The sequence below is a fragment of the Paroedura picta genome, chromosome 14 (assembly GCF_049243985.1).
Source record: "Paroedura picta isolate Pp20150507F chromosome 14, Ppicta_v3.0, whole genome shotgun sequence".
Classification (NCBI taxonomy): domain Eukaryota; kingdom Metazoa; phylum Chordata; class Lepidosauria; order Squamata; family Gekkonidae; genus Paroedura; species Paroedura picta.
The window spans coordinates 20,521,887-20,547,596 of record NC_135382.1 but is presented as its reverse complement, the minus strand read 5'-3'; the positions used below and the strand labels follow the sequence as shown (position 1 = coordinate 20,547,596).

The 25,710-nt window shown below is 45.6% G+C and overlaps 1 protein-coding gene across 2 annotated transcripts; it reads left to right on the top strand.

Annotated features, from left to right (window-relative positions):
* Nucleotides 1-11,862: 11,862 nt before the first annotated feature.
* On the top strand, nt 11,863-23,208 carry AGRP (agouti related neuropeptide). Of its 2 annotated transcripts, none has more exons than XM_077309836.1 (4): nt 11,863-11,893; nt 16,673-16,851; nt 20,975-21,051; nt 23,017-23,208. In XM_077309836.1, the coding sequence occupies exons 2-4, from the start codon at nt 16,686-16,688 to the stop codon at nt 23,206-23,208; spliced, it is 435 nt and encodes a 144-aa protein (XP_077165951.1). In that variant the 5' UTR covers nt 11,863-11,893; nt 16,673-16,685. The 2 variants fall into 2 exon arrangements, with proteins under 2 accessions (XP_077165951.1, XP_077165952.1); XM_077309837.1 differs by lacking the exon at nt 11,863-11,893 and adding an exon at nt 12,249-12,383.
* Nucleotides 23,209-25,710: the final 2,502 nt, after the last annotated feature.

Below are 25,710 nucleotides of genomic sequence, written 5' to 3'. Positions count from 1 at the left end.
GCTTCCATCATAATTCCTTTCTCCTTTAACCTCATAACAACCACTGGGAGAGAAAGCCTCTGCTCAAAGGACGCCCAGCCAGTTTCCATGGCAGAGGCCAAACCCGAGCCTGAAGCTCTAACCACTATGTCACATGGCTCCTGGAGAGATTTTGGCAGAATTTGGAGGCTAAGCAGGATCAATTCTTGGCTGGGGACCATCAAGGAAGACTCTGCAGAGGAAGGCCATGGTCAACCAACTCTGCTTCTCGCTTGCCTTGAAAGCCCCTTGCTGGGGTCAGCTGAAGTCAGATGCGACTTGATGGCACGTACATACATAGGGAAGAGCTGCTGAATATGGAACTCACCACCACTGAGTGCAGAGAGATGTCCACTAAAGCAGGGGTAGTCAACCTGTGGTCCTCCAGATGTCCATGGACTACAATTCCCATGAGCCCCTGCCATGCTAGCAGGGGCTCATGGGAATTGTAGTCCATGGACATCTGGAGGACCACAGGTTGACTACCCCAGCAATAAAGTAACCAAATATTGGGGACAAACCTACGTGTTCTGCTCCAGGGCCTTTAATTGTAGAAACCAACAAGACATGCTGTCCAGGACAAGTAAACAAATATCCTTTGTTTAATGCCTGCAGCTGAAGTTGCTTTAAAAGCACAGAAGCAAAGACTGGTTTTAAATAAGTTGGCAACCAAGTAGCTTTTAACATCAACCCTTCATTTTCAGGGGTATTGATGCTGATGCTCCCCTTGTGACCTTACTAGAAGCATCTGGTTCCAGACTGTTGGAAGATTGGGCAAGATGGACTCTGATCCAGGACGGCCCTAAAGTGTAAAAGTCCCCATGGTGTTAGAGCGGTGGTTCTCAACCTTCCTAAGGCCATGACCCTTCAATACAATTCCTCATGTTGTGGTGACCCACCATAAAATTATGCAAGTGCTCTTGCACAGAAATTAGACTGAAACTGACCAATGGCATGAAGATCCATTGTTCATGATTGTATATAAATGGGTTTTTTCCCCAGGGTTTCTCAGTTCAGTTCTGTCCCACCATGTCGATCTCGCTCTCTTCCACTGCTCCAGACGGACAAACACTCAATCTACCCCGCAAGGCTGTTGTGTGGGTGGCGCTCCGCCGGGAAAACTGCTTGCCCTGCCCCAACCCCTGTCAAAGGGTCGTTCGACCCCTAAATGGATCCCAACCCCCAGGTAGAGAACCACTGTGTTAGAGTATCAGACTAGGATCTGGAAGACCTGAATTCAAATCTTTCCGCTACGGAAGCTTGCTGGGCAACCTGGGGACCATCAAATACATTCAGCCTTAGCTGCCTCACAAATGGGGGATGGAGAACCACATGTTCACTGTGAGCTTCTTGAATGAATGGCAGAATAGAAATGCTCTTGATAAACCCAATAGCAAAAACTGCCATTGCTTTGCTCAGAGAGCCATGGGGGAATGCAAATGTCATGCACAGTGAGTCAGTGTGCAGAACTAGCAGCATCAAGAGCCTAAAGCTTTCCCTTGCCTCTCTCTCCTGAGACCGCAGGTCGGCACAGAGGGCTGAAACACTTATTTGAATGCTCCCCCATGTAAAGGAAACAATCTCCCAGCACACAATAAAATAGCACTGAGAAGGAATGGGGTGAGTCTTGATCTCTGAAATGCTGTAGGTAAGATCCGGGTGGTGGAGAAAGAGATGAATGACCTTTGAAACCTGCTTCCCCCACGACTGCCCCAGCAAAGCCCAAGAAAAGTGATTATTTCAGACGGTGGCTTGTGAAATGCACACGCTGATGGGATAGGAGCCGACAGGCATGCGCAGAATCACGAGTGGATTCAGCTCCTTCCAGGGAAATAAATGGGGAAACCATGCTGGGGGTGGGGGAGAACTCCATTTGTCCCCCCAGTCCCCCTGCCTCTAGCCACTTATTCAACAAGGACAAATGTGTTTTTTTAGGCATCACAAGTCTGCATAAATATCAGTATGAAACCTAAAGGGAGTTGTAAATGGGACACATGGCAAGTTAAAATGCATCTGGTAATACAGAGGAGAGCATAGTGGTCCATGATGTGGAAGTGAGACCACCCCTATGTATGTATGTCTCTGGGGGAGTGGAAGAAATGTCAGCTGGGGGAGTGACAGATTCTGTGATACATGGGTTTTGAAAAGGGAAATGCTCTGACCCGAATAGCCCAGGCTCGCCTGATCTTGTCATATTGTGGAAATTCAGCAGAGCTGGTCCTGCTTAGTGGGTAGGTGGCAGACCACCAAGGAAGACCCAGGGTTGTTATGCAGAGGCAGGCAAGGGGGGAAGCCCCTTGTGAATGACTCTTAGCTTGAAAATCCTATAAGTTTATCACAAGTTGGCTGTGAATTGACAGCAATTTCTTTTTAAGGGCTGCTAAAAATCAACATCTGATCTTGGGCAGGATGCTCTGTAGCCGCAGAGGATCACATCGTTCTGTCCCAGGACATCTCTGGGATGAAAACCAAGTCTTCTTCACATCGAAAGTACACAATTGGTTACGTTTTTTAATCAGTGGGGCCAATAAGTACCACCAGACTCAAGACAACTTTATTGGCATAACAAAACATCCAAATCAGAGGAAACGTAGCTAAATACCAAAAGATATACTCTACAAAATTAAGCTTCTCTCTTCCTCACTGACCAAGAGTGACTGTTTACGCTCAACATATTCCCAAGAACATGGGCAACTTAGCAGGCTTGGCAGGATGAAGAAGAAGAGCTGGTTCTTATATGGCACTTTCTTTCCCTGAAGGAGTCTCAAAGCAGCTTACAATCTCCTTCCCTTCCTCTCCCCACAACAGACACCCTGTGAGGGAGGTGAGGCTGAGAGAGCCCTGATATTACTGCTTGGTTGGAACAGCTTTCTCAGTGCTGTGGCAAGCCCAAGGTCACCCACCTGGTTGCATGTGGGGGAGCAAGGAATCAAGCCCGGCTCACCAGATTAGAAGTCTGCACTGCTAACCACTACACCAAAGAATTTGGAACTGCATCTTGAATTTAACTCTCAGATAATCCTGAATTGCAGCTCTTTGGACTGAAAAGGCACAATATGGATTAATGTGTCCTGAACTTCACATCTATGTAAACATTACCTTTCTGAGCCAGGGACTTGGTGGAACCTTCCCCATGGCATGTTTGAAGTGAAGGCCCTTCTAGATAGATGTGAGTCCGGCACGTATAAATACACTGGTAGGGCTTCATATGTTGGCCTGATACCCCAGAACATGGAGCATTAAGTACTGCAGTGGCCTCTGACCTTTGCATTTCTTCATATCTGTTGACTTGACAGTGCCAGAGAGGCACCTTTCTGGAGAACAAGGAGCTTGCGTCTTTCCCATCTGTGCTTTTGCAACCTCTCCACTCGACTGACGCCAATGGGTGCCCCTTGAATGCTACTCAGAAACTGCAGCTGATGCAAAGACAGTCACTTAGCTTTCGGACAGGAAGTTGCACAAAACCGAAAGAGCTCAAAATGATTGCAGTTGGCTTCCACCGTGTTTCCAGCCAAATCAAAAGTGCTGATTCTCAAATGGCCTTTTTGGCACTTGGGATAAAGTGAACTCCTCTCAAGCTTCTCCTGGCCTGGCAATAAAACTTGAAGAGTGTGTGTCTGACCCCTGGATAAAAGGTAAAGGTAAAGGTATCCCCTGTGCAAGCACCGAGTCATGTCTGACCCTTGGGGTGATGCCCTCTAGCGTTTTCATGGCAGACTCAATACAGGGTGGTTTGCCAGTGCCTTCCCCAGTCATTACCGTTTACCCCCCAGCAAGCTGGGTACTCATTTTACCGACCTCGGAAGGATGGAAGGCTGAGTCAACCTTGAGCCGGCTGCTGGGATCGAACTTCCAGCCTCATGGGCAGAGCTTTCAGACTGCATGTCTGCTGCCTTACCACTCTGCGCCACAAGAGGCTCTAAGACCCCTGGATACTGATAGCTTAAAAATAAGTCTCCACACCACATAGTGTTGAAAAAACCATCCCCTTCTTTAAAAGCCTTGGTGGCACTTAAAAGGAAGCCAGGGTAGGGCTCAGGCGAGTCTTAAGGGGAAGGGCATTTAATAAATGAGGTGCTACTATTGAAAAGGCCGTGCCTTTTTGCTGCCTGCTTCACCTTTTGTCTTTATGGCCTCTGGCCTATAGCAACCTGAAGCCTGATTTGCTGGGCAGCCATAATCAACACACACAAAGGGTTGCCAACCTCCAGGTAGGGTCTGGAGCTCTGCCATTATCCCAACTAATCCCCAGACCATCGAAACATAAAATGTCTGCTTTGGAAGGTTGAGTCTGTGGTATTATACCAGGGGTAGCCAAACTGCAGCCCTCCAGATGTCCATGGACTACAATTCCCAGGAGCCTCTGCCAGCGAATGCTGGCAGGGGCTCCTGGAAGTTGTAGTCCATGGACATCTGGAGGGCCGCAATTTGACTACCCCTGTATTATACTATGCCAAGGCCTCTTCTCCCCCCCCCCCCAATTCCATCCTCCCCAGGCTCCACCTACCAGATCTGGCAATCCAAACCATAAAGTGGCACAATGCAAACCTTGAAATCTGCTTTATTTCTCTTTTTAAATTTTGCAGCATCTCGCCTGATATAGAACATGAAAGCATGCTCACTGGTAAAGTTCCATTGGGTTAGCAACCATAATGATATTATTCACATGGGTTGTGGCTTTAACTTTTGGACTAACAGTCGTAAACAACTTGAATCTCAAACTTCCAGACTTCTTTCTTTGTCAGGAAGAGTCAAAAAGACAAAGAGAAAGATTCACAGAGCTGGGGGCAAATTCCTGACCTCATTTCCTGACCTACTAAAGTTTGGGAGCCATTCCAAGGATCTGGGAGCTGGTGCCATTTTCTAGCCTCTACAGTATTCAGCTCAAAACACATCATCAAACAGAATAAACTTCTTCAATCCATCGTGGAGCGTGGATGAGGGGAGAGACTTTGGATGTCTATAGGGCAGCACAGCCCCCAAACCCGTTGACATAAATTGTTCCATTTATATAGAGCACTTATATCCTGTTACACCTGCTTGAGGCAGCTGATAATGAAAAGAGAACAATAGATAATGCACATTTAAAATAATGCACAAACTAAACATTAAAAATCCAGTGAAACTGATGAAGCTTTACAAAATCATCCCAATCTGTATGCCTAAAACTGGCTGCTGATAAAACCAATGGCATAAAACAATCTTTAGAACATATGAAGTGTCCATAAGCATGTCCAGCAGGTAGAGGGAAATGAGCCAAGATTAATAATACAACTAAAAAGTGGAATTATGGAATTAAATTTCAGTTTAAATATTTGCCCTTGCTTTATTGGTAGTTTGTCTTGAAAAACTTATCTAGTTTTATTTTTACATTGCTCATTTTGAAAGTTCAGTGAGTCCAGAGTTCATTCCAGATTTTTAATTTTTCTCTCTATTAAATGGGAGTAGGTGGGTGCCAAAGCTGTGGTTTGCCTAGGGGGTCTAAAAAACCCCTTGATCTGGCTATGGAGCACGGAGAGCAGGCCTTGGGAGAAGTATCTCAATCCTCCTCAGTGTGCATTCTGCCACATATATTCTACCAATGCAACACCCAGGCGGAATCTGAAATTCTCCCGGAATTACAACTCATTTCCAGACTTAAGAAGAAGAGCTGGTTTTTTGTACATCGCTTTTGACTATCGCCTACCCTTCCTCTCCCCACAAATGACACCTTGTGAGGTAGGTGGGGCTGAGAGAATTGCAACTGGCCCCAGGTCACCCAACTGGCTGCACATGGAGGAGGAGTGGGGAATCAAACCTGGCGTTCTTAAGCATGACACCCTCCCACTGGCTTTTACAGAGATCAGTTTCCATGGAGGAAATGGCAGCGTCAGAAGTTAAATATTACATAATCACATCCCTACTCAGCTCCCTCGCCTCCTCAGAGACTACTCTCCCGAGGCACCATTTCCAAATCTCAAGGAATTTCAAAAGCTAAATTTGGCAGGCCTAAGCAACACTACATTTCATGGGAATGGGGAAAACTTGTAGCTGGGGACATGTTGCAGAGCAGGGGTAGTCAAACTGCGGCCCTCCAGATGTCCATGGACTACAATTCCCAGGAGCCCCTGCCAGCGAATGCTGGCAGGGGCTTCTGGGAATTGTAGTCCATGGACATCTGGAGGGCCGCAGTTTGACTACCCCTGTTGCAGAGTTTATGCTCTGCTCCCTACCTCTCCCCCCGCCCACATCCTAGTTTCAGAAAAACAAGCTTTGTTGACCATGGCAGAGCTATTTGAGGGCCCATCTCTTCTTGGAAATGGCTGTGCAGAATGGAGGGGGGGGAGCTTTCATTTTGCCTTTTAGTTAAACGTTTGGGGCAGAACGTACGCAAGCCGTGGTTCCCCTAGATTAAAAAGCTTTCAAAGCGCGGTGAGGGTGGAGGGCGGACGTGGCTTCCTTCGTTACGGTGCTAATGACTTCCCCGAATCCTCTCTTTCCTTCGGTCTGGTGCCCACAGTGGCTCAGAACAACTAATCGTGGTGATGGCTGGCCCAGATACACGGGAGCCTGATAGAACATAGACCCACACGTCTCTATTCTGCACGCAATACGTCTCTATTCTGCACGGAGTAATCTGGGGCTGTACTTTTACACGGTTCCCATCCGTTTGAGGGCTGTATGAAGGTGAATGTTCCTAGGACGGTGTGCCTTGTGGTTCAGCCCCCGTCTGCCTGCCTCCACTGCAAATGCTTCTGACTTGTCAGCTCAGGTTGCCTCTACTCACATGGATTTTGACAGAGCTGCGTGAGAGCTGCAAAGGCCCCCCAGCCAAAAAGAGGGGCAGGAAGTCATGCAGGGACTCTTTCAGACGGAAGGACGATAAATAGAACAAGAGAAACCACCCAGACCGAAAACGCTAACAAAGATTTGCATTCCGGTTCTGAGTAGTTGTCATATAGGCATGGGGGATGTCTCCCTTGTTAGATTGGCTGGTGCATTTGTGTGTCTTTCCTGCTTGAGTCCCCGGGTTCAGTTGATCCCAAGTATGTTTCTGAGCAACAGTGTCCCTAGGGTGGGGAAATCAGAGTACCTTGCCTTAACTACAGATAGGCAAAAATGGGATTTTTAACAAAGTTATATATTGTCAGTTATTAAAATAATGTTGAAGTATGCAGAAACACATTTCCAAGTTGGTCGATGACAAAACCACATGCCAACTTTGCTGAGAGGCTTGGTGAGGGCAGCAAGCCTTGCAGGGTGGTAATTTCAACCACCCTGCTAATAATGCCTGCAACCTAGCTCAGCTACTGAACGCTCCTGGAAGGAGAGGATAAACTGGAAACTGGCATTCTGAAACAGCAAAGGGGTTGTTTTGTGTGCATCTGTTATGGGAGGGAACAGTCTATTTGATCGGCAGAGGAGAGCTTACATTTCAACTAAACTCCGAATACTTCCACAACTATTTGTGATTTGCCTTGTGTGCTAAATGCAACGTTTCCATCAGGAAGGCTAATTACATGACTGTTTTGTAGGGTATTTTATTAATTAATTAAAATATTTAGACCCTGCATTCCCCATAGCTCAGGGGGAAGGGCCCTTACACATTGAAAATTCAACATCCACACCCCAGCTTTATCCCTGGCTTGAAGCACAAGGTCACCTGTAGTATGTGGGTTGACCTGGGAGGCAGATAACTACTTATGGGCTGGGATGAGTGTGGCTGACCTCCATGTGGGGCCTAGGCTTCTACTAAAATGACAACTGATCTGCAGACTAGAAAGATCAAGTCCCCTGGAGAAAATGAACATTTTCTCAGCAAAGGGACATTTTTGAGAGATCCATGAGGGAAAAGGGGGCTTCCTTTCCAAATTCATTTCTGTCAAAAATGTCCCTTTGCTGAGAAAATGTTCACTTCTCAATCTAAGCATGCTGATCGGGGTGATGAAACGTCCCACGGAGGGCTGAGTGAGAACCCCCCTCAGCACCCGGGGGACGTTCTGTCCCCTCATATATCAGCCGCCTCTACTGATGGAACCTGGTCATGTTCTGTCTATTTTGGGCCCCTATCTTCCTGGAAACGGCAGTGCGGGCTAGCAGGGAGATTTTAATTTAGCGCTTTAATGAAGGTTGGGGGGAGACATTTAAAGCTGAGGTTGCTTTTGCAGATTGAAAAGCTTTCAGGGCAAGTTGGGGCCCGCCTCACTCATTACGGGATTAATCTCTTCCCAGAATCCTCTCCTGCCTCCTACGCAAACAAGCATTAATGAACTTTGGAAAGGCAGTCCAGCAGAAACACAGGGGAGTGAGGGGTTTCCGTAGGCCGGGACGCGTTTCTGGGGCGGAAAGGAATGTCCTCGCGAACGTCCCTCATCTCTGGCCTTTCCAAAACTTCCATCCAAACCATTTCTCTTGGCAGCCAAAGTTGTAGGTTTCTGTGCTTCATTCAAGCCTGGATCCGGATCATTCCTACCTGGTTTATTTTTCCAGGTTCAATGCCGTTGGGAATTTGACTTCCCCCTGTTGTGTTTGTGGTTCTGTTTGTGGTTCTGTCGAGGATTGCGCTTGAGGTTGGAGGCAGGATCAAAGCGGGCAATGTAATTGGCCAATGCCTCGCTAGATCCTATCTCAGGATCCCATCAGTTTAAACTGAAACTGACCAATCGCGCTCACTGGCAGGAACATCCATTGTTCGCGATTGTATACAAGTCAGGGTTTTTCAGTCCAGTTTTGCCTCTTGTAGCACCATGCTGAGACCCTAATAAAGAGCTGATTGAACTCCCAGTGGTCCTGGATTCCTTCGAACCCACAGATTTAACACCCCCATTGCAGATCTTGAGTTTCTCTTGCTCAAACCTACAGTTTTATTCCCTTGACTCTGGTTCTATAGAAAACAGATTGTCTCTCCCCCCCCCCCCCCCCAATCCACAAAGTTGCTTCCTATCTTGCCTTAAATACAGGACAATAGCAACTAGGAGAGATATAAGATTTGTAGCAGGGGGAAAGCAGGGTGATTCAAAAGTCTCAGATCCCGAATCAGCAATTCTCCCTCTCATAGATTGTCTGATCCACCCTAAGTCACTGCATCCTAAATCTCTTGTGTCTTGTCTGATTTGAGGTATTTACATGATTACTGATGAGTAAACTTCAGCTGCTGTCCCTGTTCCCCTACCTATTTGTGAAAGCAAAGCACTTCTTTCTGCTCTCTTTAGTCTTCGTGAGCTGGCTGATACTACCTATTGGAGGGGGGGGGGTTGCCTCTATCTCTCACAATGTGTCCTGCATGTATGTCAGCATGTACAAGCAAGGCCTTTAACTGCAAGGTGAGAAGTCCCAGAGAGCAGAATAGCTTGTGCAAACTAGACCTATACAACTGAGATGGCACAAAGATTGGAAGGAAGAAAAGTTGTGTACATAAATGTTGCTCAGGAGGATTCTGTTTGGTGACCAGATGGGCTTAACTGTTCTGGGTGGACAGCATCTCTGTCAGGCACATATTTTTCTACATTACTCTCTTTGTTACCTCTCCTGTATCCAGAGCGCAGAGTGCAGAGACAGTTTCCAGAATAACTGTCAGATAGGAAGGCTTCTGACCACTCCAGAATGTTGAAGATCATTTTGGTTGTATTAGGACACAATTCCTAATCCATGACCATCACAAAAACAACAATGCCAGGCCACACACAGATAAAGTAGGTGCCTTTATATACTGGTGGAACTTCCAAGGTATGTCAAAAATTATTGAAGAAAAAGACTTCACCTCTCCCAAAAATTATCAGATGAGGATTGAAGTTGTTCCTGGAACATGGAATGCTGAATTAGAAAAGGGAGGAGAAATTAGAATGAAGTCTGTGACAGAATCTTGGAGGGGGAGATTTTGGAGGATGGGCCCTCCACTGACATGGTTCGGAACATATAGGGGGGCATTTCCCACGGCTTAAAAATAGCACAATGGTTGCCGATTGAAAACGCTACTAATTTGCCATAACGCACGACGTCGTCAACAATCTGCAACAATCCTGAAACCGATCAGCAATAAGCGCTTCGTTGTGGCGCTTTCAGGGGAATCCAGAAAAGTGGATTCACCCTCCGGATAGCGATACACTCCTGCAACCAATCTGCAACACTAGCGCTAAAGACCTGTGCGTTACCATTGTAGCTGGTTCTTCAAAGTCCCTCCCCCTGGATCTCTCCTCCAAACTTCCGGCGAAGCGATCGCCATTTTTTTTTCTCGGAGCGAGCGGGGATAAACGCACCGGCGAGCCTCTTTCTGTTTAGAGGCTTCCCTGGCTTCAGTCCTTCACCTTTAGTCACTAAGCACAAACCACTTAAAAGCCCGTTTGCTGAAATAAAGTCCCTTTATTTTTTACACATAAATTCAGCCGAAAATCGAGCCCGTGAGAAGGGGGGGGGGAATTTTTTTTTATCACTCGAGGCAGCGTGCAAACGATCATACAATCAAACGATAGCTCACAATAGGCAGCTGGATGGGTCTCTCCGTAGCAACGAATCTACACAGATTCGTTGCTATGGGTCTGTTTTTTTTTTTAAAAAACCTTCCTTAAAGGGAAAGCGGCTGTTTGGGAGCATGCTAACGGCTGCCCATTGGCTGCTTGACGGCCAGGGGCGGGACGAGCTTGGCAATAGCGCTTCCTTTCTAGCGATTTCTGCCGAGACCGGAAGCCTGTGGGAAACGCTAAAAAACGCAACTGATTCCACTACAAAGCCAGGTGTGCAAAACGACGAATTCCACTATTTTAAATGGCGATTTTTCATTCCGCAAACAATTTGCAACAAAGATCCCCGTGCGAAATGGCCCAGGGTTTAGTAAACTTCTGATGGCACATATTAAGTGGAAACGCTGGTGGAAAGGAAAAGCTATCAAGTAAAATCTGTTTTGCTGCAAGTTCTATTTGACAATGGTGATTGGAAAATATCCCTGCGAGCTTCATTATCACTCTTTGCATTCTCTAAACCAGTGAAGTACCACATATTTTTTAAAAGCTAGTATTAATGAAACTGCACTTAGTGGCATTCTGGCCTAGCTGCTCATTGAAACTGGAAGCTAATTTAAGCATGCCGAGAGAAAGAATAATCAAATATCCAGGGCTGCTGGAAAACAGTCAGGTGTTGATCAAGATTGACTTAGGTGCTTTACATCCCAGAGCTTCAAGAACACACTTCATGGCTTCATTGTTCAATGGCATGAAGGGGACCATCTTAAAAATCTGAAAATCTTGTCTTCAATTCTTCCCTATTTTCCTTCATGCATTCCATGTACTTCATGCATTCCATGTTCTCCTTCCAATGTTGGAAATGGTGGAAAGTGTCCTCAAGCCCATGGGGGTTCTCAAAGCAAGAGATGAGCAGAGGTGGTTTGCCATTGCCCGCCTCTGTGCAATAACCCTGATAGTCTTTGTTGGCCTCCCCTCCAAGAAGCAACCAGGGCTTCCTTTGTTAGTATCCACGTTTGAAGAAAAGTCAACAAGGGTGTCTTTTATTCAAAACCTCAGAGCACCGCTGAGCCTTGGGAATGGTCTCTGCTCGATCATGAAGCATACGTAATTCCCTATATTTTCATTTGTGGGTGCCCCAACTGGGGTTACCTCTTTCAGAACTCTCTGGCTGGGGTGGCACAAAGTTCAGAGAGGAATGACTTCTCTGGATTGCTCCAAATAAATGTGTAAGTATTCTCAAGCCAGGAGGAGTGAGGAATAAGTCAGGAGGAGTGCGAGGGAAAAAACACACGAAGCAATTCAGACATGGAAGCCCACCCATCCTTTAGATACCAGTCATGTGGCCCAGGCACTTAATTAGGAGCGATTAATATAAATCGGTGGTCAACGTGCAGCTCAGAGCAGAGCCACAGCGTCAGAGCGGCAGACGAGAAGTCCAGGTACGGTACATTTCCATCTTTCATGGCAACGAGCGGATATGTAGCATGAAACAAATTCCACGGAGTAAGGTACCACCACTCTGCAAAGGTCCCAGGTTCAAATGCTGTCACCCTCAGTTAAAGGGAGAGCCATCAGAGCAGACAAATACTAGCCTAAATCGATCCCGAATGGTCTGACTCAATATGACATCTGTGCATGTCCCCCTTGGAAGCGTGCAAGGCTCTGCTGTATGGGAAGAGAATCATTTGTGATGTAAAACTTAGAGGAGGCGCATGGAATCTTTTTGGATGCCCCCTCCGCAAAATTATGTCTGTTTGGGAAGATACTGGTGTGCTGGCGGAGACTGGCCAGACATGCTTGGATCAAGCACTGCTGGCGTCTCCGGGATTGACCTTGAACTCCGTGGGAGGCTGTGCAGGTCTGGAAGGTGATGGCAGGCAGGAAGTCCAGTAGCACCTTCAAAGATTACCAACCATCTATTTCAACATTGTGAGTCAGAGTCTATTTCTCCAGCATTATTTTGGGAATTCTTGTAGGGAAAATGAATGTGGTGCCTCCTGTGCAACAGCAGCGCTGCCAGTGCCTTGGTTGCCTGGGTGGAGATCTGGCCCTGGATGCCAAGTAGAAATAGCCTGGTGTGCCACTCCCCTGTGCCTCCCTTGAACTGGACTAGGATCTGGGAAACCGAGTTCTAGTTTGCACTCTGTCGTGAAGCTTGCTTAAGTAACCTTGGGCACGACACACCTCTAGTCTAGCCTACCCCACAGGGTTGTTGTGAGAATAAGATGGGAGATGGAAGAACAAGGCAGGTCACCCTGTGTTCCGTGGAGGAAGGGCGAGATGAAAAAAGAGCTAGATGCAAGCTGTTTCATCACTTTGCTCTGGAGACCTCTAGTGGACTGAGCATTAGACTATGGAAGGGAAGCTCATTCGACTACCATTCCTCCCCCTGGCTTATTTTACTGCACTTGATTGTTGCAAAGATAAAACGGAATAACCTCTTTTTAGGTGATCCTGAGCGTCATGGAGGGTGATGTGAAAGGGGGGGGGGGAAGCGAGGTCTGCAGGAGGAGAGATTTGATTATAACATGAGGTTTTTATTTCTGAAATTTGTCTGCGAAAATGCTTTTTTTTTTTCTGTAGCAACACAAGGCCATAAAACATAGACCTATTTAAGCATCTAGCGGGTGAGTCAGTTTCCTGAAGCGATGTCTTGCTAGGGACAGAGAAAATGAAAAATGTTGATTTAGATATCCTGCATTCTACAAGGAAAGAAGCAGGGAAGGAAGCAAGAAAGTAAGGAAGGAAGCAAGGAAGGAAGGAAGGAAGGAAGGAAGGAAGGAAGGAAGGAAGGAAGGGTGGTGGGAATGAGAATTGTTTCAGCCGTTCCCTTGTTTGGTTCACTACAAGGAGCACTCACAGACTGGAGAGACTCACGTTTGAGCCCACTTTCTCCAGACAGCACACAGATCAAGCTGTACATTACGGGGAGGGGAGATTGCTTTATAGCAGGGATGGCCAAACTGGCTCCCCTTCTCTCCATGGACTACAATGACCATGAGCCTCTGCTAGGAGAGCCACAGTTTGGCCACCTCTGCATATCATTCCTTCTGGTACAGAAGAGGGCCTCATTCGTTGTCCTGGCAGTTGTGCTTGACACTGAATGGGAAGGCCAGAAGGGGAGCCACAGATGTGCATAATAGGAGACAGAGAGAATCCCAAAACAGGCAGCATGAACAAGAAAAATCCAGCCTGACCTGCAGGGTTGAAGGTTGTCAGCTCTGAGTCGGGAAATACCTGGAGATTTTGGGGATAGGGCCTGAGAAGGACATGGCTTGTGGAGGGCAGGAACCTTAGCAGTGTACGATGCCATAGTTCACCCTTCAAAGTAGCCATTTTATCCATAGGAACTGATCTTTATTGTTGGGAGATTGGCAGTAATACATCTTCACACCTTTCCTGCCAATGCTATCTGACCCGTATCTCCACTTCCTTGTTTTTATCCCATTTGTACCAAGTCCTCTACAAAGTTTCCTCCTCTAAGAACAGGATGCTCCCTACTTAACCTAGTTTTGGATAGTTTGACTGTTCAGGAGCCGGAGACCCCTTCCATTGCCTAGCCTTGTCTTACCAAACTCGATCATGACAGCACAGTAATTTGTGCTTGCTGAGGTTGTTCAGCCCATTTTTCCACCTTGGACCTTGTCTTCCTATCTGAGATATTTAACAAAGACAGATTCAGGTGTGTTGCCATGTTGGCATGGCTGAAGCAGCAGAACTAAGTTTGAGTCCAGTGGCACCTTTTAGACTGTAGTAACAGCTTTCCTATGCAAGGGTGCTTGCACACGAAAGCTTATGCTTTGAATTAAACTTTGTTAGTCTTAAGGTGCCACTGGACTTGAGCTTTGTTCTGAGAAATTTAAGAGTTCCTTGGTTTACTAAAGCATTTACTCTAGTGCTTCTGCAGTATTGTGTGGGAGATTTTGTAATGTTCCATATCCAGATCGTCTTTGTCCTTATGGCCTTGGGGCTAAAATTGATACTCTTTCATAAAACACTGGGATGTTCTTTGGTGTAGTGGTTAGGAGTGCTGACTTCTAATCTGGCAAGCCGGGTTTGATTCCCCACTCCCCCACATGCAGCCAGCTGGGTGACCTTGGGCTCACCACAACACTGATAGAGCTGTTCTGACCGGGCAGTAATATCAGGGCTCTTCTTCTTCTTCAGTAATATCAGGGCTCTCTCAGCCTCACCCACCTCAAAGGGTACCTATTGTGGGAAGATGAAAGGGAAAGCCACTATAAGCCGCTTTGAGACTCCTTCTGGCAGAGAAAAGCAGCATATAAGAACCAACTCTTTGTCTTCTTCTTATACTGTCTTCAGGAATTGATGGATTTTGCCTTTTACCATGTTTATCGTTCAATAATTCCCAAAGGGATCCCCTGCCCTAGCTGATGCTAGACAGTGATCCAAATATAACCTTATTAGGTTGAAACATTCATCCTATCATATTTTCCTTTAGCAACTAATTGAATGCTCTTTTAGTCGTGGCTTAGGATCTATTGATCAGAGTTGCTCTGAAAAAGAAAGAGACTAAAAAGAGAAAGACTGCTCTGGAAGGGAACATAAATAAATAAATAAAATTAATTAATAAATGTTGGAACTGTTAGGAGCAAGCCAAGAAATCTTTACTTGACTCTTATCAGTTCAAGCTCATTTTAAAACTTGCATTCAGTCAGCCACAACTTCCCTGGGGATCGTTGCAGGAAAGCTATATTGGCTGCACAAATTACAGCTTCTAAGCAATACTTATAGTCTCATGCCCCTTACTTAGCGAAACAGTCCCTGATTGTAGCTCCTGTCCCTGATGTCACTGCCTGTATTGCCTTTTGGGGAGAAGCCTTTCCTAAACCAGTCTTTTTCACTCCATCTCATTCTGCTCCCTTCCTTACTATAGCCTCCACGGCTTTTATCCATGCAGGTTTCATGATCCTCAGCATAGATGTTTTGGAGTAGTCAAAGGAGATCCTGTTTCATAAACTGGTTGGACAAATTTCATGCGTGTGTTCTCCCTCAATTCCTTGAGTTGAAGAGCCCCAGCTTGGGTCTACCCAATGCGGTGGTAGAACTTTAGACGTCAGCAGGGGGATAATTGCTCCAAGGAGAAAAGGTTGCAATCTAAGCGTTTATCACCTGTGCTGATTAGCCAGTTGCAGAGAAACAGGAATCTAGGGAAACTTTGAATGGTATGATGCCACCTCCTGCAATCAGTGATTCTCTCCATTCTACCACCTCTGCCTCCTCATATAACTGCGTATCTAGACCAAACAAGAGAGCAGTGGATCCATCTTGGCCATGGCACATATGAGCATGAGGGCCCCAGATGGCACATAGCCTGCCATTTCATATCTTGCAGCTTATGTTCCGTTAACTGGTCATTATAACGAATGTCTTTTCCACCTGAGAATATTCTGTCTGGGTTTGTTAATCTGCACATGGGGTATGTGTGTGTTTTATTTATTTATTATTCAGCTTATAGGCTGCCCCTCTCCACAAACAAGCTTGGGGTGGTTTACAGCAGAGCATTAAAGCAGTTTATAAAAACGTTAAAACATAAGAATGGGGAAAAGAAACAAACCTAACAGCTATCTTCAATTTGGCTTGCAGAGTTGGCTATTGGCACGGTAATATACTCTAGGGTACTCTAGGGCTTCTAGCAAATTACAGAATAACTATATTCTTGTATACAATTACAAAAACACACCCTACTGTCTTTAATCAGCTGCTTAGCAAAACTACCTGTTCTGTAGTGGGAGTGTTCTTCCTACATGCCATCAAATCACGAGCAGACTTAAAGTGACCCCAAAGGGTTTTGAAGGCAAGAATTGAACAGAGGTGGTTTTGTTCTTGCCTGCCTCTCCAAAACAGCCCCAGAGTTCTTTGGTGGGCTCCCATCCCAGGACCGATCCTGCTTAGCTTCCAAAATCTGACAAGATCATGCTAGTACTGACCATGCTGTTCATGGCAGCACATCATACAGCCTGTTATAGTTAACATAGCCAGAGATTTTGGCAATATGCTATGTTCTCAGTGTGGGCAGTTCAGGCAGCAACACCTGGGGTGTGAGCACAGGGGTATTGTGTCTCCTGTATTTTTGCATCTGAAGCACTGAAGGAAATAGTACAGGCCATCCTCAAATCCATCTCACCCCAAGTTTGGGCAGCTTCCAGGTTCGTTTTGCTTGCTGATTGCAGCCCCCTCTCCCCCTGTCTCTGCAGGTGACCTAGGACCATGCTGGGACTGCTCCTGCTGTCTTTGGGGCTCCTGCAGGGAATCCATGCTGTCTTTGCCTCGAGCTCCAGCCACAACCCTCTGGATGAGGTGGGATCCATCCTGGAGGAAGCAGGAAGGGCCAGTTACCCCAGCCTTCTGCAACTGGTCAAAGAGGCATCCCCAGGTCAGTTCCCTTTCACCACCCCCTTCATCTGCTTGTGCAGGTCAGAGCAAAAACAGGTAGAGGGTTCAAAAAATGGTCATGCTGGATTCATCATCTACCAAAGGAAACCGTCCTGTGCTTCAGGCACACATGCCAACGATTTCAGTGACTGGTCAGCTTGGCATTGCTTGGCATGTCAAGGAGGCACATTAGCCCACCATCCTGCCTTCTTCCTCATGTACTAGGTAGGATATATGCCGCTTTAGAAAACACAAAGTGGATTTGCATGGTTTTTAATGGTTGGAGTCACATGTTGGCCTTGTACCTATAAAGGATATTCTTTTTATTATGTGTATCTTTTTTATTGCATTGAATAAATTAATGTTCTTTAAGACGGAGGTCTTAAGACGGAGGTCCTGTGGCTGGGAAGTAGGGGGCGGGAACAGGAAGCGCATTTACCCACCCTGGCAGGGGCGCATCTTACCATTGCGTCCCAGGCCAGAAACTTGGGTGTGACCATTGATGCCTCCCTGACTATGGAGGCGCAGGTCAGGAAAGTAGCCGGCCAGGCATTTTTCCATCTTTGCCAAGCCCGGCTACTAGCGCCCTACCTGTCCCCCGAACACCTGGCCACTGTGATCCATGCAACGGTCACCTCCAGATTAGATTTCTGTAACTCGCTCTACGCGGGCCTATCCCTGTCTCTGATCCGGAAACTCCAGCTGGTACAAAATGCAGCCGCTAGGGTCCTGTGCTGAAAACTTTCATGGCCAATTTTTTGTATTGGTCACCCCAGGGTCAAAACAGGCAATGTGTTTGGTAAGCACCAACAGCACTATCAAGCTACCTCTGCTGCGCTTAACATGTTTTCTTCTTGAGAACTGTTTTTAAACAACTTACTAGCTGTTGCAGCAGTGGAGGCGGAGGCTGGCACCACGGGGGTTATTGAAGTAACATTATTTTCCGCAGTTCCATCTTAGGTCTTCGACATCTCCGCCTCCCCAAGCCCAATCTTTGCAACTTCTGCTGTCCCCTTCCCCTGCCCTAGCTCTTGCATGTACAAAAATTCCATGATCTGCCAAAATCATGTGTGCATGTTATTCAGTGCTCAGAAATGTTTTATACGCAGTGTGAAGGACACAAAAAACTATTGAAAAATCCCTTGCTGGTCTTGTTTATCCTGTGGCACATGTCATTTTATCAGCAACATCTGCTGGACCCCATCTGGCTGCTCTTCTCCTCTGACTGAGCTCAACTGATCAGGGAGGAATTATTTTGATGCGTCAGAGGAAAGCTGGCTGGAGGAAACCATGGTTGTGAATAGCTTACCTCTCTTTTTGGTCGTTGTTTTAGAAGCTGCACAAATCCCACTGGCATCTGATGACGCTATTATGGGTAGTTGAGAATACATGGCATCTCTATTCTATTTATATTAAATCTCATGAATCACACTTCTCAATTTTTCGCCAAAAACTTTTGCAGAAAAAGTAATCCTCATTGAATCCAGTCCAGAGAAGTTCACACTTCACAAGGTACTTAGAGCTTATTTAGAGTGTATGAGTGGGAAAAAAACTCAGGTTTCTGCAGCATTGTTTCATGTTCCTCTGAGCAAGTAATACGTTGGCGCACTTGAGGGCTTAATGCAGGTTGCCAGTTTTACCATGTCCCTGTGCTGTTTGCTGGGCTTTAGGCTTCCAGACAAGCATTCTTAAGAAGTTACTCTCATTATTATCAGAACTGATTCCAGCTGAATAAAATTTGCAAGGGTGCAAACTGCAGCAGAATAACGAGAATGAGAAAAATTTACAGTTGTTCTAGGAAGGCACAAACATAATTAGCAATACTAAGGGCCTTTTCGCACAGGGATCTTTGTTGCAAATTGTTTGCGGAATGAAAAATCGCCATTTAAAATAGTGGAATTCGTCGTTTTGCACACCTGGCTTTGTAGTGGAATCAGTTGCGTTTTTTAGCGTTTCCCACAGGCTTCCGGTCTCGGCAGAAATCGCTAGAAAGGAAGCGCTATTGCCAAGCTCGTCCCGCCCCTGGCCGTCAAGCAGCCAATGGGCAGCCGTTAGCATGCTCCCAAACAGCCGCTTTCCCTTTAAGAAAGGTTTAAAAAAAAAAAAACAGACCCATAGCAACGAATCTGTGTAGATTCGTTGCTACGGAGAGACCCATCCAGCTGCCTAATGTGAGCTGTCGTTTGATTGTATGATCGTTTGCACGCTGCCTCGAGTGATAAAAAAAAAATCCCCCCCCCCTTCTCACGGGCTCGATTTTCGGCTGAATTTATGTGTAAAAAATAAAGGGACTTTATTTCAGCAAACGGGCTTTTAAGTGGTTTGTGCTTAGTGACTAAAGGTGAAGGAATGAAGCCAGGGAAGCCTCTAAACAGAAAGAGGCTCGCCGGTGCGTTTATCCCCGCTCGCTCCGAGAAAAAAAAATGGCGATCGCTTCGCCGGAAGCTCAGAGAAGAGAGCCAGGGGGAGGGACTTTGAAGAACCAGCAACAATGGTAACGCACAGGTCTTTAGCGCTAGTGTTGCAGATTGGTTGCAGGAGTGTATCGCTATCCGGAGGGTGAATCCACTTTTCTGGATTCCCCTGAAAGCGCTAAAACGAAGCGCTTATTGCTGATCGGTTTCAGGAGTGTTGCAGATTGTCTACGACGTCGTGGGTAATGCCAAATTAGTAGCGTTTTCAATTAGCAACCATTGTGCTATTTTTAAGCCGTGGGAAATGGCCCTAATTCAGGTTAACTTAAAAATAAGTAAGGCCCATAAAAATACATACAATCTACATACCATGCATGAATTATGTTAAGTTCCACAGTCCTACAGGCTGAATCCAGGAATCCTGTCTTGATACCTGAAGGACCACCTCCCTGCCTACACCCCTCAAGAGAGCATTGTGCTCAGCCAATACCAACTGGCTGGTGATCCCTGGCCCCAAGGAAGCCTGTTTGGCCTCAACCAGGGCTAGATCATTCTCTGTCCTGGCTCCAACCTGGTGGAATGAGCTCCCTGAAGAGATCCGGGCCCTGTCGGAGCTAGCACAGTGCTGCAGGACCTGCAAAACAGAACTCTTCTGCCAGGCATTTGGTTGAGGCATTTGGTTGAGGTCAATCGAACGAGCAACATCTACTGGGCTCCCAGAACCCCTCCTCCCATACAGATATGCTCTTTAAAGACATTAAGTGGCAATCCTGCATTGAGGTTTGGGGTTACAGTTGCAGCTGATATGTTAACATCCAATCATTACTGCTGTTATTGTTACTGTTACTACTGTTACTGTTCCTATCACCACTACTACTATTATTGAATTTATACTGTACCTGTTCATGTTTTCTGTCAATCGCCCTGAGTCACAAGGGAAGGGCAGTATATAAATGAGAAATACATAAACAAAGAAAGAAAGAAACAAAGAAATAGAGGAGGTTTCACATGGTGAGGTATTCAGCCAAGTTATCTACAAGTCCTGCTCAGTAGCAATCTGGGGCTACACAGTTCTCACACTGCCCACAACCCATTTTAAGATTACAGCAGTTACATTCTGCCCAGGATGTGAACTGCTCTGTTGAGTAGGGGGAAAATAATCAGAGGGAATATTGGTTGGCAAGTTCCATCGGCATCACTGACCTGGCAGAGGCCTTATTAGTGGAGTATTCCAATATTGGCTTTCTTTATAAGTGGGGTTCAGGTGGTAGATCTTAACTGCATTAGACCAATTTAATCAGGAGCCAGGCATTTCTGCCAGCTCACAGCTATCCATGGCTGTTTCCCAGCCAAATTCAAACTGCTCTTTCATCTACACACACACACACACCTGCCCATCTTGTCTCTGCTGGGTTGCTCATCTTCTCCAGGATCTCACAAGTACTGAGAAATCATTTCCTAACCATTGTCCTCCCATCCTGCTCTTGAAGAAATAGTCATAGTGGTAACGTTATCTCACCATAGATTGCCGCGTCAGTCCCTTAGGTCAAACAGTGATGGGACACCAAACCTACAGCAATAAATGCACACATATCCAGAAACAAAAAAAAAGGGGGGGTTATGTATTCCAGTAGGATCCCCCAAATAACAGAATTGTTATCCAACCAGCATTTTTCAGATGTCTTTTTAAAGTTTCACTTTCTTTCTCAGATTTTGAACAGCTGGCTCTAGAGGTTCCAATAGCCCAAGATGACCTTGTGCCAGAAGCTGGCATGATAGAGTCACAGGTATGTTGAAAAACCCTTTCTGGGACATATGAAGCAGACTTATGCAGAGGATATCCATCAGTCTATCCAGTTCAGCGCTGCCTATTTGCAGCAACGGCCTTTCTCCATGGCCTCAGGGAGAAGAGGATTTTTGCCAGCTCTACAAGACACACACACGGGGCCCTGAGTGCTATGGGAGCCCTATTATCATGTGACTATTAAATTGGAAAGGATGATGAAGGTATGTACTCAAAAGCTCCCACACCCCATACCATATCCCACACAGGTTAAATAACGCTGCAAAATGCCAAGGCCGGAGAACATTTTATAGTGAGACTGGTGGAGCAAATGTTCAATTAACACTGAGCAAATCAGGCAGTATTTTTTAAAAAATTCTCCTTGCAGTGAATTAAACAGAGCATAATGCCTTTGGCATGTGGATGTTCTTTTGTGCAAATTTGTGCAAATGAATGGGAGCAGAGCAAGAACTTCCCAGAGGGCAGCAATCTCAAAACTTTTTCCTTTTATATAAGGCCACAGATAACTGTAGACATACATATTTCTAAAAAAAATATGAATACTGCAATAAAAACTAAAAAGCAGCTTTATTTGTAGTTAAGATTAGCGCTTGTGCCTGTACACCCACTGAAACAGCTTGCTTTTTATGTTTTTGTGGGGGTTTTTTTTGCAGTTCCATAGGAACAGATTAACACAACAGGATGTCCTCACTCAAATGCACTGCAGCCTGCTACACCCTGCTGGGGGGTAAATAAGATGGAATGGAATTATCTTTGAACAGGCCCTCTTGAAACTAGCAGGGCACTCTGGAAGGCTCTTTTTAAAGCCCAGCTTCACAATGTCTTGCAAATCAAATCCTAGATCAGGTGGTCTTCTCTTGTTCAGAACATTTTAAAACAGCGTATGTTTGCTAATGGGCACTCATATCCTCATATGGCACTGTATCAAGAACAAAAAATATCCATCAGCATTGTAACACAGTAGGAAAAGTATGGATTAGAAGGGAGGATAATATGAGGCCAAGCAACAGATACACAGAGACAGCTTTTAATTATCCCTAACATTTATTATCCCACCTTTCAGCCCAAACAGGGCCACCCATGGTGGGATATCAACTCCCAGAAGCCAGCATTGTATATTGGTGAGAGGGTAGGACTAGGATCTGGGAGACCCGGGTTCAAATCTGTACTCTGCCATGGATGGAAGTTTGCTGGGTGACTTTGGGCCAGTCATGCACACACTGCCTAACCTACTTTGCATGGTTGTGAGGATAAAATGGAGGGGAGTGATGTAAACCAATGGTCCCCAACCTTTTTATCACCGGGGACTACTCAACGCTTGACAATTTTACTGAGGCCCGGTGGGGGGGGGGGTAGTTTACTCCTCTACTCTCAACCACTGCCCTAACGCTCTCTGATCGCTATGGTAATGTTTAAACATCCCTTCAAAATAAGATACAGACACGCCACAACAATGAACATGAACATTTTATTTTCATGGAAATTTTAACTCATGATAATGACAAATCAATGGGAACCCTGAGCTTGTTTCTCTGCAACGAGATAGTCCCATCTGGGAGTGATGGGAGACAATGACACCCGAAGTGTGTTGTAAAGGGCCAGGGAGGATGAAGTAAAGGGCCGGAGGGGGGGGGGAGAAGGCATCCTTTGTGGCCCACCTCCAATTAGTCGACGGACCACATGTGGTCCGCGGCCCACAGGTTGGGGATCGCTAATGTAAACCACTGTGAGTCCCTCTTGGGGAGAAAGGAGAGGTATAAATGAAGTCAACAAGATTTTAAAAGTTTGGTTGCACTGGGGAGAAAGGTTCCAGGAAATTAAATGTGCATTTGTATGTTCTCATAGCAGTGAAGGCATTTTCAAGCTGCCCTCCCTGCCACATTTAAAATGTTGCCTATTTTTGCCATCAGCAAGCCAGAGTTATGATGTCCTGTTGCTCTCCCTGCAGATGTTGTCGTCAGCTCTGCAGGCCCAGGGACGGGAGGAGCGCTCCCCGAGGAGATGCATCCGCTTGCAGGAATCCTGCCTCGGCCACAAACTCCCTTGCTGTGATCCTTGTGCCACTTGCTACTGCCGCTTTTTCAATGCCAACTGCTTTTGCAAGAAATTCAGCAACACTTTTCCATGTGGCAAGAACTAGCCTGAATTCTGAAGGGTTTTTCTCTCGTCCTTGTGTGCAAGCTGGTCTTTCTCATGCTCCTTTTACTGTTCTAATAAATAGTCTAAGTAAAGGAGTTACAAAAGTCTTAAGTGTTTGTTTTCAAAGCAAAATCAGATCTACAAACTTCTAGCTCTCCATAAGGTGCCCATCATATTTCTTTGTTTCTCTCCTTACTGAAGACACTGCTGTGATTAATCAAAGATACACAATAGGAAGAGTCATATTCATTGGGTGTGTTGAATTCACCCCTGCAGGCCATTTCACAAGCTAAAAACTCCCTCTTGTGTGCAACCATTAGTGGTACAGGTACCATCTTCCTTTACAACTGAGCACACAAGAATTACGTTGTGGACAGAAGCAAGAAGCCAATGTGTAAAACCTCTGTTGAGCCAATTCAGAACTGTGTGTCTGAAGACATCTCTTATATTTTAAACCCTGTGGCAGACTGCCTTCCAAAACAGCGTATAGCAATTAAAACATATTGCTAAAAGCTTTGAAGTACTATAAGAAACAATTCTAACCACCACTATTATGTAAAAATCTGGCTCCTGTAACAACTTCAGGCAGCATATTGACTACACAATGTCTAAGACATAATATTTTGTGTGGCTATTATCTTTCACAACATAAAGAAAGTCAGTGGAGTAACTGGGATGTGTAAAACCGGTTTGAATATCTCCTCTGCCACAAAGCTTACCAGGTGACCTCTCACTCTCCCAAGGATGTTGAAAGGATAATATAGAAGAGAGAAGAACTTGTGCTCATTGGAGAAAGGGTGAGATAAAATTATAACAAATAAACAAATGTAGTGACCCCAAACAATCCGACTAGTAAGTTCAAGTGTTGGTCGCAACTCAGTAAATAAATAAATAAAATCAAGACTGCTGAGTTAAAGAGGTGTTGTTTTCCTGTTAGAACAAAAAATGATGGAATTTTCAAAATATCGGCTTGGCTGGAAAAGTACTCAGTAATGTAAAAACAAGCTCACCATATTTCTTCAAATACACATTTTGTGGATATCTTCACACCTGGAATAACTGTCAGTGACCCAAGTAACAGTTGGGTGGGGGCATTTCATCCCATTGTAGAGTCTGTTTCCTGGAGAACTGGAAGTTGGTTGGGGTAATGGCTGACGGTGGGAAAGCTCTTTCTTCCTCTGTATGTAAAACGTATGCTGGCAGAAGCCCACTGTTAGCAAAGTGAGTATTTAACATATACAGATATGAAACATAACAATTTATTTTGGAACTAACATTGCTGAAGGGAGGAGAATCTATACCTAAGTACATGACCAACAGAAAAGAACAGGAGAAAAAGGGAAGAAGCAGGGAGCAAGCCAAAGTATTCCATTCTGGGACCAAAAAAGGAAAAAACACTTAGAAGGAAAGATGACAATACCTATACCCCTACCTAACAGGCTTTCCCATACGTGGTACCCTGTAGGAATTTCTTCTTCACTGGCTGGAAACATTATTACGCTCCATTTGATATTCACCTCTATAGAAGTTACACTGAGTCCCTCTTGCATCCAACTCATTTTCATTACTGATAATCTGCTTGTCTTTAATAGACGTCATGATTCTGCAGGCTTCTGAAGATGGCCCATCTTTTCAAACAAACTTCTCCTTTCTTTGTGATTAAAAACTTTGGAAAAACCTTACATCATTTGTCATGTGAGCCGGTGCTCCCAAATCAGTGTACCACTAATTAAATACTTGTCCCAACATAAATCTAAAAACTCTAAATTCTCTCCATCAGTAGTGGGTGGGCCCTTTCGTTCTTGTTTTATTGTCTTGAAATTCATTCAGTATGTGTTCCCAGGCAATTTCTTTTTAGGTAACCAGAGACTCCACACAGATAACAACTCATTTCACTCTTTAGGCATGTTTTCCCCTGCAAGTCCCTCAATTCATTCCACATATCTGCAGCTGTCTCCAGTCTCCCCAATGTAGGTTAGCTGCTTATAAGCACAAAAGATGGCTGTTTTTTCCTGTTCATTCTTTTTATCTCGTGTCACTTGATCCAATGGCCTCTTAATTGATTACCCCTCACAACGCAGCCCTGGCTAGCTTAAATTCATCCATTTACACCATGCCTGACAATTCTCCCCGGTGAACGTCTTCCTTCTGATCATTGCTTCATGCAAGTGCCTTATTTGCTTTGCTGCTGTTGTGGCTTGTTCACAGCCAATCAACCCTTAGAGCAGGGGTAGTCAAACTGCGGCTCTCCAGATGTCCATGGACTACAATTCCCATGAGCCCCAGCCAGCTGGCAGGGGCTCATGGGAACTGTAGTCGATGGACATCTGGAGGTCCGCAGTTTGACTACCCCTGCCTTAGAGCCTCGGTCCATTTCTCTGCCTTCTTAATAATTCCTCGGTCATTTTGGCAATGCCCTGCCTTTTCGCATGAACCTGGGAATCATAACCCCCCCTCGCGCTTTTGTCACCATCTGTAGAACGGGGATCCCGACCATTATTTG

Excerpts from the sequence above, each read along its gene's own strand:
- AGRP (XM_077309836.1), top strand. The coding sequence starts at position 16,686 with ATGCTGGGACTGCTCCTGCTGTCTTTGGGGCTCCTGCAGGGAATCCAT. Across the intron at positions 16,852-20,974 it reads GGTCAAAGAGGCATCCCCAG|ATTTTGAACAGCTGGCTCTA; the intron begins GTCAGTTCCCTT and ends TTTCTTTCTCAG. Across the intron at positions 21,052-23,016 it reads CTGGCATGATAGAGTCACAG|ATGTTGTCGTCAGCTCTGCA; the intron begins GTATGTTGAAAA and ends CTCTCCCTGCAG.